The sequence below is a fragment of the Echeneis naucrates genome, chromosome 1, assembly GCF_900963305.1.
Source record: "Echeneis naucrates chromosome 1, fEcheNa1.1, whole genome shotgun sequence".
In the NCBI taxonomy this organism is placed as follows: domain Eukaryota; kingdom Metazoa; phylum Chordata; class Actinopteri; order Carangiformes; family Echeneidae; genus Echeneis; species Echeneis naucrates.
This window is the reverse complement of record NC_042511.1, coordinates 11,211,507-11,226,051: the sequence shown is the minus strand read 5'-3', so window position 1 is coordinate 11,226,051 and position 14,545 is coordinate 11,211,507. Positions and strand designations below refer to the sequence as shown.

Below are 14,545 nucleotides of genomic sequence, written 5' to 3'. Positions count from 1 at the left end.
AGATATTCTGATACTACGAGGATACAATTACATTGAGATCATTTCACCTTCTTTTCTTGCTGTCTCTTTCTTCCCTCTCTTTGAACAGGAATATACACTGCGCTAGTGTCAGTGTCAAACCGTTATGACAACATCAGTCAGAGCATTAACATGAGTATCTACAGCATCCTAACTCGTGTGGATATACAAACGGAACCACGGCAGCTGCTCGCTGGCAAATCATCAGATTTTGAGGCTCACCCTTTGCCCTCACCCTACGGCATTCACTATGACTGGCACTTTGGAGACGGGTCAGCCCTGCAACAAGGTCGCCGCGTGGCGCACACCTTTGCACACAGTGGCTTCTTTAATATTTGTGTATCAGTGAACAATACCATTAGTTCCACAGAGGTGTGTGCTGAGATGTTTGTTTATGAAGAGCTTGAGTGTCTAACAGCTGAAAGCTCCTCTCCCACAGAGCTTCACAGTCCTACTTTAGTGTGGGCGCACATCACTTCAGGTAATAACATCACATGGACATTCTCCATGGGTGACGGCACTGTTTACTCCACATCTGAACCCAATGTAACACACAGCTACGTCAAAGAGGGTAACTACACGGTGAACGTCACAGCCTCAAATGCTGTGAGCCGTGGCTGGACGACTGTGCCTGTGCAGGTGTTTGTCTTCCAAGTTATAAAGATGGAGCCATCTGGGTGTGTCCAAGAGCAGACCCCTGTCAACTTTCAAGCCTGGGTTTCTGGACACGAATCAGCTCATTTCTATGAATGGTGCTTTGGTGATGGAAGCCCCAATAAGACAAACCATGGCAACCCCAAAATCTCTCACACCTACAGGACAAGTGGGAATTACCATCTGTCCTTGCATCTTTCAAGTGGAGTAAACAGGGCCACCAAGGCCAACTTTTTCAGATGGGTGTGTGTGCAGCCCAGTTTGGCCAACATCAATCTTACCGTTGAGAAATCCCACTGTGCTGTTGGAGAAGAGATCCAGTTCCAGATCAGAGCTGAGCCAGAGTTTAATTACAGCTATCAGTGGGACTTAGGCAGAGGGGAAGACCTTGAGCTCATTCACGGCTCTGGGAATATTGTGACGATGTACACAAACCCAGGTCATTACATGGTGACTGTCACTGTCTACAATAACATCTCCACCAGTAATACGAGTGTTGGGATCGAGGTGCTGATGCCAGTGGGACCACTTGTTATTCAACACAATGGCACCAAGTACAACAACCTGACACTTAGAGCACCGTATGCGTTCACAACTTCTTCCTTGGCCTCCAATGTCACCTACACCTGGAACTTTGGAGATGGAAATGTGCTGTCAGGCCAAAATACACACTACACCTACAACATCTCAGGAAACTACAATGTCACACTAACAGCAGCCAACTCAGTCAGCAGAAATCACACGACTTTGCCTGTTACTGTGCTTGCACCAATCCGAGGGTTGACCATAAATGCCAGCTTGATAAATGTTCCTCTTAATGCCTCAGTCCACTTCGAAGCCCAAATGGAGGAAGAAAATGGTGTCCGTTTCTCTTGGATCTTGTGTGACCGCTGTACCTCAATACCAGGGACCAACACCATGTTCTACACCTTCCGCTCTGTTGGCACATTCAACATCATTGTTACAGCGGAGAATGACATAGAAACCGCACAAGCGAGTATCTTCCTGTTTGTCCAGCGTGAGCTTGAGGGTCTGCAAATTTTAGCAGAGGACGTGGAAGGAGGAGTAAGGGGACTGGACGGTTGCTGCTTCGCTACTAACCATGTTCTGCACCTGCAAGCAGGATTAAAGGAGGGAACCAACATGACATTTACCTGGAACATCATCCGAGAGCTAGACCCCCTCAGCTCAAGTTTCAACAAAAGCGGAAAGAGCGTGGAGATAAATTTCTCAATGCCAGGTCCATGTGATGTATTTCTCCGTGCTGCAAACCTCCTTGGCCAGCTGTCTGTCAACAGAACCATCTACTTCCTGGAGCCAGCCAGAGGCGTGCACCTGCAGATTAGCAACAACCCCGTTGTAGTCAATGCTCCAACTAACCTTACGATCTTTACTAAGGAGGGTTCAGATCTGCAGTACCACTGGTCTGTGAATGGTGATACTCAGCCCTGGAACAAGTACTGGCTCACCCACACCTTCAACAGTCCGGGTCAAAAAAACGTTACAGTAGAGGTCTTCAATAAAGTAAGCTCAGAGATTGTGACAGAGATTATCAGCGTCCAGGAAGTAATTTCTGGACTGACATTCACAGCCACAAATGTCACAGGGCAGAATTATGTAGCAACGGGTGTCAGCGTCTCGCTCCAGGGAGAGGTACTGACGGGAACCAATGTGACCTGGATGTGGCTGTTTGAAGGAAAAATGGAGAGAGGAAGGAAAACTTCGGTGATTTTCCAAGAGCCAAAGACAGCCATTGTTACTCTGAATGCCACCAATGATGTCAGTGGACAGGTGATCTCCCGGGAGTTCTTTGTTCAGGACAAGATTCAGGGGTTGGAGCTGAGAGCAAGTGCGCAGATTGTGGGAGTCAAGGAGAAGGTGGAGTTCACCGTGTTTTTTGCAGCAGGCTCTGACGTCAGTCTTATCCTCAGCATCAGTGGAGATGTCACTCTCTTCCCTCAACCCAACCAAACTTTTTCCCATGTATTCAGGAGAGTGGATACTTACATGGTGAATCTCACAGCGCACAACCAGGTAAAGAGAGATGGTCAACAAACTGTAATACCAAAATGTAATAACAATGCTTTAGCTAATCATCTTTTACCTAAATATACATTTAACATTAAAAAATAGCCCCTACAAACTAGACTATCACATAAAATCCCAGCTGAGTATTGATCTGCATTGTAGACATACATTTAAAATGATGATATGAGCAGCTGGTGGGAGCATATGCCAAAGAATAAATTACTTTCTGCATGCCAACATCTGTGAGCATATTTGCACATTTATGTGATCTGTAGACTCATTTTAGGATTTCAGAGTCTGTTATTTAAATGCTCTGCATGTTAGACAGCTGATCTTTGGATCAGTAGAGCATGTATAAAATTGAAATACCTGAGCTTGTTGATTGTTTTGCCGTCATCCTGCACTCCTGAAGCCTGCATGTCAATTGTTAGTCAGTGGTAATAAAACTAAAGGCTGTTGTCTGACAACACATAATATTGCATGACATAGTATAGGACTAGAAGTAGACAACACTGATACTCATACTTGCAATAACTCTGATGCCAACTGGAGGGAGATAATATTATCAAGCTAATGCAGATCGCCTCTCTTAATGTGCTGTAATGTGACAATCCAGGTGAGTTCCAAGAGGCGGCACCTCCAGGTGGAGGTGATGGAGCCGGTAAGTGGGCTTTCCCTTCTTGGAAGCTGCACTGCAATTCCTGTTGGCGTGAAGAAACCATTTGTGGCCAGCATCAAGACGGGCAAACCCGTTAGTTTCCTGTGGACATTTGATCTGCACAACCTCCATTGGGCATCACATATTGGCAATGAGGTAAGCTCACGTCAATGTTAATGTTTCAATTATATCAGCAAAGAGCTGTGCGGTGATGTGTCTTAATGAACCTCCAGCCCCAGGTGTTCTACATGCCAGAAGAGGCAGGTTTATTGACCATCTACCTGAAGGCGATCAATGCCCTGAATTCTCAGAATATCACCAAGCACATCCTGGTACAGAACAGGCTGACAGCTGCTGCTCTCTATGCAGCACCTCAGGACACATTCGTCATGAAGACAATAACCCTCATGGCATCCGTCACACCCAGGTCAACTCCTGTTGAGTGTTTATGGGACTTTGGTGATGGTTCTAGTCCAGTTCACGCTAACACCACAACTGTGCGTTATAAGTACAGTCACCCAGGACACTACAGAGTCCAGGTATTTTTATTTCAATAACATTTTGCAAAATAAATCCAATATTTATCTGTTGATAGTTGAAACATCAGAGGAATTAATATGGCAGATGTTGTGTGTTAGTTTTTTGACTACACAAGCTTCTTTTTCTCCCTGGTAGGTGAACTGCAGTAACCTGGTTAGCTGGGTGTTGGCCCAGGTGGAGGTAAACATCAGTGTGTTAGAGTGTGATGAACCAGAGGTGCAGGTGGTTCAAGCCCCTCGCCTGGCCATCTGGCGCTCCCAGCCCACTTTGGTGGAGGCCAGTGTGGATCTGAAAGGCTGCGTACGTTATGGAGCTCAGTACCTCTGGCAGATACTCTCAGCACCCTCCTGTGATAATGACAAAGATGGCCGGATTCCCTCTGGAGCAGTGACTCAGTCTTCTCAGTCTTCGCTTGTCCCTGTAGTTCACCTGTCAGCGGAGGTGGACGTCCGGCGGCTGCAGCTGTCATTGCCTAAGATGGCTTTGGCAACAGGAAACTACAGCTTGGTGTTTTCTCTGTCATACGAAGGTGTGCCACTAAGGAAGGCTGCCTGTCTGCAACTGAGTGTCATGGCTGCCAGGTCAGTACAGAAACCTTTTTTTGTCTCTGAAGCTGTAAAAAAATGTGTGTGTGTGTGTGTGTATATATATGTATATATATGTGTGTGTATGTATATATACATATATTTGGTGTGGGTCCATAAATAAAAGGTTTCTAACAAAATATGGGGTATTCTGTCATTTCAATCACAATACAAAGGAGTATTTTAGTTCACTCTCACTCCTGTGTGAGGCTGTGCACATTTGAGTTTTCATTTATCTAAGCAGAAGCAGAACATTAGGTGTTGGTATGTAGAATAATTGAATTAATAATTGACTCTTTTTTTTTTTTTCCCCCATGTCAGGCTGATGCCAATTATAGAAGGGGGGACTTACAGGGTGTGGTCGAGGACTCAGGACCTGCAGCTCAGTGCGGAGCAGTCCTATGACCCCAACATGGACCCAGACAACCAGTCACTACTCCACTACCATTGGGAATGTCAAAGTACATCAAAGGTAAGAGCAGGAATTAAATGAAAGAGTTATTGTTGAAAAAGCTCTTTTTTTTTTTTCTTTTTTTTTTCCTGGGCATCAAAGTCAGAAGGCAATAGCTTTCTGACTTTGTAACATCTCTCTATTCACATTACACTATATATTGTATAATGAAGCACTCGCAGAGTATTGTGTTTTAAGAGCCTTGTATTCAGTCTCTAGCTTGTTGAAGGTCTTTTTTTCTTTTCTTTAAAGAGAACCATGTATTACAATGATACCTATGTAGTGTACCATGCATTGTGCAGAAGATACTACTTTAGAAGGTTGTTAGTTCTGAGTATGTTAGAGACAAGTGAATGAACAAATTGCAACGTAAATGCAAGGTGAACTTATGGTGTGTGTGTGTGTGTGTGTGTGTGTGTGTGTGTGTGTGTACGTGTGTGTGAGAGAGAGAAACCTTAAAATTAAGCTGGAGCTTAATATATTAGCTGCATGCAATGCAAGAAGTTATGAGGTTGTTATAATATAACATGGTTATGTCTAAATAAATCATTCCATAAATGTCTGCTGTTATTATTTATTTTCTCCCTCCAAATATCTGCTTACAGGGTCCAGAGCACTGCTCTAGTCTGAACTTTGGTCTGGGCTCCAGTGGCCCAGTGCTGGGGATTTCTGGCACTGAGCTAGAGGCTGGTGTTGAATACACTTTCAAACTGACCATCAGCAAAGACGGCATGTCACCAGAGTCCACCACACAGACCGTAAGCGCGCGCAGTCTCCCACATAAGTAAATCTGGTGTTTCACAAACCACCAGGATTCCATCAGTAGTCTTCATTTTTTCTTCAGAATTATTAGATAGTTTTACTGCTTTGGTCTTTTAACATCTGTGTTCACGAGTTCCAAAGAAAAATAATCATCAGTGATATGCAGCTCACAAGTAGTCACACTTTTACGTAAAGTGATTATACTACAATTCTGGCTGGGGAATTGGTAATAAGAAATGGACAAATAAATCCATCTGCTAAGAGCCTGCCTCGAATAAAGCACCGTCAGTTATCACACTGTCAGCAGTGTTGTTGGGGATGTTAGAAGCGATTTGTCAACAGCCTTACACTCACTTATGCCTGCAGATGCGGCAAAAAATTCAAAGCATTCGATAAACCTTTGCTCCCCACATCACAGCTCTGTAACAGGGAGAAATTCTTCACTGCAGAAGATATATTTCAAACAGCAGTCATGTTTATTCAATTGTCTCGCCATTAGTATGGTGATCATTTATCAATTTCATATTGAGGATGTTAAATATATTCAGTAACTATTTGACCATGCTTAGTCACAAATACTCATTCATTAAAATTTTGCTTGGACTGGTGGTGTAACATTCTGTCTGTCTCATATGTGAAGAGCTTTCAATTAGAGTTTTGCAAGTTCATCGCAAAGTTTTGCACTTTTTCTCAATTCATAGAAATTAGTCACATAATTGACTGTGATGACAATAATCAGTCTGTTCAGCAAATGATTACACTCAAAAACTGAAGTTGTCTATTGTCTAATCTATTTTTCTGTAGTCTCTTTATTCTCCAAAAATGTTTTATCTTGACATCTGTAGTCAATTAACAATTAAATATTTCAGCTGCTCCCGGAAAAATACACTAACTCTATACTAATGAACAAAAGGAACATGACAGATAAAATAGTGTTAGATAGTGATAAAAAGTGTTAATTTGACTGAAAGAAAATTAAATTCATACAAACAAAAGGAAAGCAAATGTGGACTAAATAAGCATAATAGGGCATGAAACGGTGAATATTAGTGCTTGTATGACGTGAAATAAGAAATGGGTGAATACAAAACTATACATAGATCAGATGAATTATTGTGGCTTGTTTGGAGTTAGATCTGAAGGTGCTGCAGCTTTCTGTTGGCTGTTAGCTTAACGTTGTTTGCATGTCTTTGTGCGACAGGTGCTTGTCCAGAGCGGCCACATTCCCATGGTGTATCTGGAGTGTGTGTCCTGTAAAGCCCAGTCCATCTATGAGGTCAGCCATAACTCGTATGTTTACCTCAGAGGAACCTGCACCAACTGCCAGGGATTTCACCGTGGGGTAAACACACACACACACACACACACACACACACACACACACACACACACACACAGAGGTGTAAGCATACAACCCAGCAGAAACTGACTCTGAAAATTAGGCTGCTGCACCACAGAAGTGACAGTGAAGTCAACATTTCCAGATCTTTTTCCCTGTCCTCCTCCAACCCCACCCCTCCTCTTCCCTCCTTAATTCAGTCTTTCCCTGGGATTTGTGATGCAGTCAGTGTGTGGGTGTGAGATTGAGGTCATTGTACAATTGCAGCCAGAGAGTATTTGCTATGTCCTTCCTAACACAAGGAAACAATTTGAATGACGGAACACTTGTTGAGTCTCTGAGCCATCACGCTCCAGCTGACTGCCCTCAGCTATACGCTTACCTTGGCCACTTTTTCAAATAATTTCACCCTGTCAGATTCCATATTTCTCAGGGATTATTTAGAATTACGCTCGCTTTGTGTAAAGTACAGTCTGAGAGCCAGTGTTATGGAGTGGTCTCAGATTGTTTGCCTGACCGCACGTATTTCACAAATATACACAATAGTCACAGAGGTTGAAGAATAACATCACCTGGAAACAAAGTTCCAGGTGATGTTATCTGTATTGATGATTAACCAACCTGTGAGACTTTTAAACTTCACTATGGACAGAGATGGTTTATTTATCAGAGTCCTACAGAGGAGTTACAGGTAAATATCTGAGATTTTAATAATTACTATAATGTGGTTACAATAACACAACACGCGAAGAATATTTTCTCAACATTATTCAAATTATTTTATTTAGGTTGCAAAAAAGTTGGGCATATAACTTTTTTGCATGCAGATTTATATTAGGGATTAAATCTCCAGGACATTTCTGCAAGGCTGCTCTCTTTGGACTAATAACATCATAACATAAGTAGAGCAGCATAAACAAAAGCATAAGAGTAATAAAGCAAAAACAAGTGACATTAAGTAGAAAGTTGCAACAATTCCTGTATCAATTGTCTTTTGGTTGTTGTTAACCTGCTGCAGGAGCCTTTTCTTGTTGGTTTGATGTTGTAGTGTGTAGTGATGGGTTGCCATTTTTTAAATTATATATAAATATCCTGCTATTGAAAAACAAGTTTCCCCCCTGAGGGGCAATAATTACAAACTGAACTGAACTGAATCTACCAGAGACTAGATTAAACGATATGATTAAAATGTGTATTTGAAATTACCAAAAGTTAAAACATAGAAATGAATGTTAAGAAGAGATTTAAGGAAGCTCTCAGATGTCAGTTAGGCACATACAAACATCCAAAATGTCAGATGTAATCATGGGCAGGGACATTTCACTCTTTAAAAGTCAGCCATTCAATTTTAAAATCAGTCTGGAATCAAAGCCATTGAAGGGAGACCAGGGCCTGAGTCATGTAATTTTAGCTCTTAGAGACTGTAAAATGATGAGTGTTTTGGACTAACCATGACCTGGCAGGTGGTAGAATAAAACATCTTATATTTCCCCCAAAGCACTGGAGTGCCGTGACGCTGCAGAATGAGACTCTGGTGCTGGACTCCTCCTCCACTACGACTGGGAGTGACGGCATGAATCTGGTGCTGCGACAGGGCGCCCTCCGTCACAGAGACTCTTACATCTTCACCCTGCACGTGACGGATGGCAGTCTGGATGGCGAGGGTGCCGCCTCCATCACACTGCATCACAACATGCCGCCGGCTGGTGGAGAGTGTCACCTGAGAGGGGGAGGGGAAGCAGGAGTGGAGTACGGGGATGGGGACTCGGAGGGCTGGAGAGTACGCACTCTGCTGGACCGGGTGCACTTCAACTGTTCAGGTAGGAAAAAGGAAGGTGTGACTCCTCTTTCGTAAACCTGGCACATGCAGTAATATAAGTCAAGTCACTTTCCTGCTTTCCTTTTTACGTTTGTCCTAGCAGCACTTGTTCTAATCAACCTGTTTAAATTGTGGATATTTTGTTCTGTTTGTTTTTCCCCCTTTTTCACCTCCAGGTTATAGTGATCTGGGGGTGTCAGAGACCCCCTTACTCTACAGTCTTCTAGTGACACGCTGCAGAGAAGACTATTGCGAGGAATTTTGTGTGTACAAAGGTAGCAGCCCGGAGCACTCGGCATTCCTGCCCCCCGGCTTCAGCTCAGCCCGACACCGTGTAGCTGCGTCCATCACAGTGGAGGACCATCAAGGAGCTGCCATCACAGCACTCAACAAGTAATGGCCATTTACTTAATTGCTTGTTTCCGTTAGGCAGATGTTACAGGCTCCTAACACAGCGGGACAACATATAACACAAAAAAGATTAAACAGAGAAGTATGGGGACATAAAATACATAAACGTAATTTTTTTTCTGTTTTCATCAAAAACTGATGCAGTCCACCAAACCAGCACTTTATTGGCGTTTCACTGAGCAGTTAGGGAAAAAAATTTCCTAGTTTTTTTCTCTCTGCTTCTCAAAAAAGCAGTTAGTTTTGCACAGAGCTTCCAAAGCTACAGTTCTGAGCAAGTAGTGCTTTTGTGCCTTGTACTAGCCCAAGGTTAAAAACAACTCATATAATTCTGTTGTTCCATTAGTTCTCCCCAAGTAGCTTTAGATTTGGAAAATGATTTTAGCCCACACAGACATATATACCCTGTATTAATCTCAGTTAAAGTCAGACCCAAAGTTAGCTTTTTTTTTTAATTGGCTGCACTGAAAACTTGAATACCAACTGATTATGTGGTGCTCAAGAGTAGCCTGAAGCGTTGTTTAAAGTTGCAATGTCTGGAGTAAGTTGAACATCTCCATGAAGGAGCATACAACGGGAATTCTGAAGTTATGGTATAATTGGTTGTTTTTTGTTTTTTGTTTTTTTTTATTTCTATCTGTTGGGGCCTGACTTGCCCACCATCAGGCCAGTTACCTTTAAAGACTAAAAAATTTCAATCTATTAAACGGTCAAACTAGAAAACGTTAATTTCTCTGCTTTCCCTGACACCCAAAGGATGATCACAATGCCGAAGTGTTGGTCTGGGATAGGTTTTTGACCTGTCTGTATGTCCCACTCTCATGAATGTCATACTGTAGCAACATCTTCGAGTACTTCAAATTTGTCACCAACATTCAATCAAACTTGATTATGATCAAACATGTTTGTGGCTACTAGTTGTATATAGTAATTGAAATTTCGCAATGAGGAGCGAGGCAAGTGACAGATTCGCCCTCCAGCTAAGGCCCAGCAGCAGAAGATGCTGCTATAAAATTACACACAGATTCTTTATTAGCGTATTGCATTTTGTTTTGTGTTTGTTTCCAGATCAATTGAAGTTGTGTTGCCAGATCCACCTCCTGCGTATAGCAGCCTTCCCCACTGGTTATCTGAGCTGACCGACAGCACGCTCAAAAAGCTCCTGGAGCAGGGAGACTCCCAGAGGGTCCGAGAGTTGTCGCTAGCCCTTATTACCGTACTAAATGAGGTAAGAGTCACCCAACACCAACCAATGCATCTTCAATGAATACCCAATCATTCATTCCTTTATAACACTGGAAATACTCTCTTACAGTACGAGCAGACCAGACAGTTAACAAAATGGGTGTCTCAAAATGAGCGCAGTTACAGAGCCAGGGTCCGCAGCAACATCACCAGAGCACTGACGGCTCTGGACCTTACCACTGTTAACGACATCCAGCAAACCTCTGCTGCCCTGGCACAGTGCACAGTGAGTAAAGCAAGAAGGAGGCAAGGTGGGAAGGAAAGGATAACAAGCATGAAAATACATAAATAAATAAATAAACAGGCAATTGGGAAAATGCAAAAAATAAAGTAAAAAAAAAAAGAAAAAAAAAAGGGAACCACTCAACAAACCTCACAAACAAAACAAATGATCAGTTGTGTATGTTTTCCAGGCGTTGAGTCGTGAATTCATCTGTGAGGAGTGCCAGAACAGTACTCTGGACAAGCTGGAGTCTATGCTGGAGATTTTACAGACTGACACCAAGCAGGGGACCGTCACGCCGACTGAGATCGCTGACAACATTCTGAACATCATGGGTAGGAAAGAAATTTGGCATTTAATTAATCTATGAAACCAATGCTGGCGTTAAAATTAAATTCAAAATAAAACTAATAACTAATAAGGAGCTATCAAAAAGTTATTTATTCATGTATGTTTATTCAGTTGAGAACAGATTACTTGGTTTTTAGGGGAAAAAACTATTCTTCTGTAACATATAGTGTAAGAATCTGCACTCATAGAAACCTGCTCCTAATATTACTGTACTGGAGCCGCTTGTTTTGTCATTTCACTTAGTCTGCCTTAGTGCCCCACTGTCTTATGTATTTAATGTTTATTGGCTCTGAAGGGCTTTTGGGAGGCCCTTAACACCATATACACTACGGGTGTAACGGTACGCTAAAGTCACGGTTTGGTATGTACCCCAGATTTGAAATCACAGAAAAAGGAAAAATTGTGTTTCATGTATTATCAAATTGAAAACATAAAAGAGTGAAAACATTAAACATAGCACAATTCCCTGAACAAAAGATGGTTGTTTTTAAATAAAAACATACCTGGGTCTAGGCAGGTAAATAAAAATAAGTAATAAAATAAAGATCAATTAAAGTTAGATGAATTAACAAAGATTTGGGTAGCTCAAGCTCAGTGAGGCTGGTCTTTGCTACGTGTTGCATGAGGGTACTTGGGTGGCTCGACAACAACAGACGTGGCTTAGCGATTGTGTTCTGTCACCCCGTGGAAGTAGTTCTGCTTTGCTTTAGCGTGGGAACATTTTCAGCATTTTTGGTACAAGTGAGTATCAGTACCGTATGCCCTGTACTGAACAATTCAGGATTAGTACATGTACTGTTACAGCCCCAATATACATGCCACCAACAAAAGCCTGGCTTTATTACAGAAAACAAACTGAGGTCTAACTCTCACCCACCTTTCCTCCTTTCCCCATCTTTCCCAGCTGTTAACCTTCGTCTTCTCTCTCCCTCCAGGTGATCTGATCCATCAGGTCAGCCAGTCTGCCTCTCAGTCTTATGTTCCACCTCCCTATGTGGATTCTCCATCACCCCCATCCAGCTTTCCCTCCACTGAGGAGCAAGTTGACACCCTGTTGGACCCCGTCCCCTCTTTACCAGAGCCACACCCTCTGCGAATAGCAGCCAAGGCCTACAGCCTGTCCTCAGTCCTCATGATGATCCTGATGCATGCCCGTGTGCTGAACGAGGAACCCCTGATGCTGGGAGGAACCGAGATCGCTGCCACAGGAAAGCTGGCAGACCCCCAGAGTCTGCTCTGCTACCACGACAACAGTCCAGGTGGAGGTGTGTACTTGGTGTCTTAATAGGAGATAAGTTATGAAATTATAAATTAAAATGGAAATCCATCCAGGACTCTGAAGTGCGTTAAATCCTCTCTCAATCCCTTAATTGCTCCATTTCCAGATTGCCAGCGGTTCTCCATCCCACGAGCTTTAAATGACAGCCTTGTCAGAGCTGCAGCAGGAAATGGCATTGTGCAGTTAATGTTTCAGGTAACATCAGAAAACAAATAATGTGACTCAAAACACTCACACACAATATTTGTTTTATTTATTTATTTTTATTTTTATTTTTTTTATTTGTCTTTGAATCTTTGCCAAAAACAACTGCAGCACGGGACTCCTGTTACTCTCACCACTGACAACAAACTGATACAAAATAATACAGTGCTTGTGTTTTGATTTTTTTCCTAATTTACCGCCAATCTCTATCCAATCTCATTTCTCTCCTCTTATGCATTTCTGTCCCTCCGTCTTTCTCTCCCAAGGTCTATTTCAACCCCTTCCCCTTCAACTATGTGGAAAACTACAACATCTCCACTGAGGTGGCATCCATGGAGTTTCGCACAGAAAACGGCACCCAGATCCCGATCTCAGGGCTGGACGACAATCTGGCCATCACCGTTGCCATTAAAAACAGCAATAATGAAGTGGGTGTGGAGGGTTCTGGCCACGGGGGGTTGCCCACGGCGGGAGCTGTGAACATCAGCTACTGTAACTCAGTCATCGTCAGGGTCAGTGTGGGAAACACCAACAGGCAGGCAGGGCTGTTTATACAGCTCAACTTCACCTCTATAGAGGGTGAGTGCTCCCTTCCATCACAAACAAACTGCATATGCTGCAAATGAACACACAACAGGAGCAGAGCAATATAAAGTCTAGGCTAGTACAATAGGCCTACTCTGTGACTAAGCCTTTCAACATTCAGTGGCACGGAGTGAGGAACCTATTTTTAAACGGTATGCTGGACCGTATTATAAAATAGACTGACCTTCACTCCCTTTTTCATCATTTGCAATCTCATCATGTTTTCTAAACAGCTGTGATGCTGCAATTTCCTGACAGGGATCGGCAAAGAATTATTCTGCGTTGTGTTATTCTGTTTTAATTATATTGTATGAGATATACTGACAAATCTTCTCAGTATTTACTTGCAGCATGAGCACGGCTGTGTGAATTTTTACTGGCATGACAACATATCTTACTATATGGTCCACATACAGAGGCACATATGAGTATATATGCACATAGATGGGGGGGTTAATGTGAATTGTATACAGTCCAATTTGGTAACAGTTTTAAACAGGACTTTAATCTGGTTAATTTTTAAGGGTCCCTGCTGACATTATGATTATGACCATAGTCTTGTAAAAATGAGGTCAAATTCATATAGTAATCATGACAAACTTCAATCTGTGTAAACTTGAACTTTTAAGATGCACTTCACTGTGCTCATGCTAATAATGTCTGGCAAAAACACTTATTGCACTACTCAGTGCTATTTCTCATAATTAAGCTGGTTGATGGTAACTCCGGTTTTCCTTTTCTTTGCCCAGATGGCAGAGAGAAGGATAAAAGGGAAGATGAAGAGGAGCCATACATCACAGCTTACCTGCATTCCCATGAAGGACCAAGCGAGTTAAACTGCACAGATAGGAAGCGTATCACACTTAGCATGACCAGGGGGCACGATCTGGACCACAGGAAATACACCTTCTTCCTCTCGCCAGAGTAAGAGCCCTTGTTGAGTCTCTTCATTATGCATCTTTTTGCATGATCGTAAAACTGGAGGTCTGTTTGTTTTTGATATTGTTTTGTTTAGTTTTTTTTTGTCCCATCTAAGTGTTGTGTCTGTCGTGTGTTACACAGGTTCTACGACACCACACTGGACTACTTCCTTAATGTGAGTACACCCTGCAGTGGCTCTCAGTCTGCGGGTGTTCACCTGGAAGTCGGCGTCTTTGCCTCCCTGTGTCAGTACTTCAGTGAGAGTGAGAAGCAGTGGCGCACAGACGGCATGGTGCCCCTTGCAGAGACTACCGCCACTACAGCAGTTTGCCGCACCAGGCACCTCACAGCCTTCGCTGCAGGCCTGTTTGTACCAAGCAATGCCATCAGCTTTAAAGAGCCAGTCAGTATCACACCAGTGTGCACTCTCTGTGCTTGCTCACCACACACACACACATGCACACACTTTAACAGTT

General features: G+C 42.9%; 1 protein-coding gene across 2 annotated transcripts in view; it reads left to right on the top strand.

Annotated features, from left to right (window-relative positions):
• Positions 1 to 14,545, top strand: part of pkd1a (polycystic kidney disease 1a) — a 55,922-nt gene that overhangs the window by 28,094 nt on the left and 13,283 nt on the right. For both annotated transcript variants that reach the window (XM_029498439.1, XM_029498431.1), the window contains 17 exons: positions 89 to 2,706; positions 3,317 to 3,514; positions 3,592 to 3,897; positions 4,034 to 4,479; positions 4,804 to 4,954; positions 5,539 to 5,691; positions 6,897 to 7,037; positions 8,533 to 8,854; positions 9,030 to 9,246; positions 10,330 to 10,489; positions 10,577 to 10,732; positions 10,920 to 11,064; positions 12,016 to 12,345; positions 12,466 to 12,554; positions 12,830 to 13,142; positions 13,898 to 14,072; positions 14,211 to 14,472. In XM_029498439.1, coding sequence (XP_029354299.1) covers positions 89 to 2,706; positions 3,317 to 3,514; positions 3,592 to 3,897; positions 4,034 to 4,479; positions 4,804 to 4,954; positions 5,539 to 5,691; positions 6,897 to 7,037; positions 8,533 to 8,854; positions 9,030 to 9,246; positions 10,330 to 10,489; positions 10,577 to 10,732; positions 10,920 to 11,064; positions 12,016 to 12,345; positions 12,466 to 12,554; positions 12,830 to 13,142; positions 13,898 to 14,072; positions 14,211 to 14,472 — 6,182 coding nt within the window. The remainder of the gene's footprint in view (positions 1 to 88; positions 2,707 to 3,316; positions 3,515 to 3,591; positions 3,898 to 4,033; positions 4,480 to 4,803; positions 4,955 to 5,538; positions 5,692 to 6,896; positions 7,038 to 8,532; positions 8,855 to 9,029; positions 9,247 to 10,329; positions 10,490 to 10,576; positions 10,733 to 10,919; positions 11,065 to 12,015; positions 12,346 to 12,465; positions 12,555 to 12,829; positions 13,143 to 13,897; positions 14,073 to 14,210; positions 14,473 to 14,545) is intronic.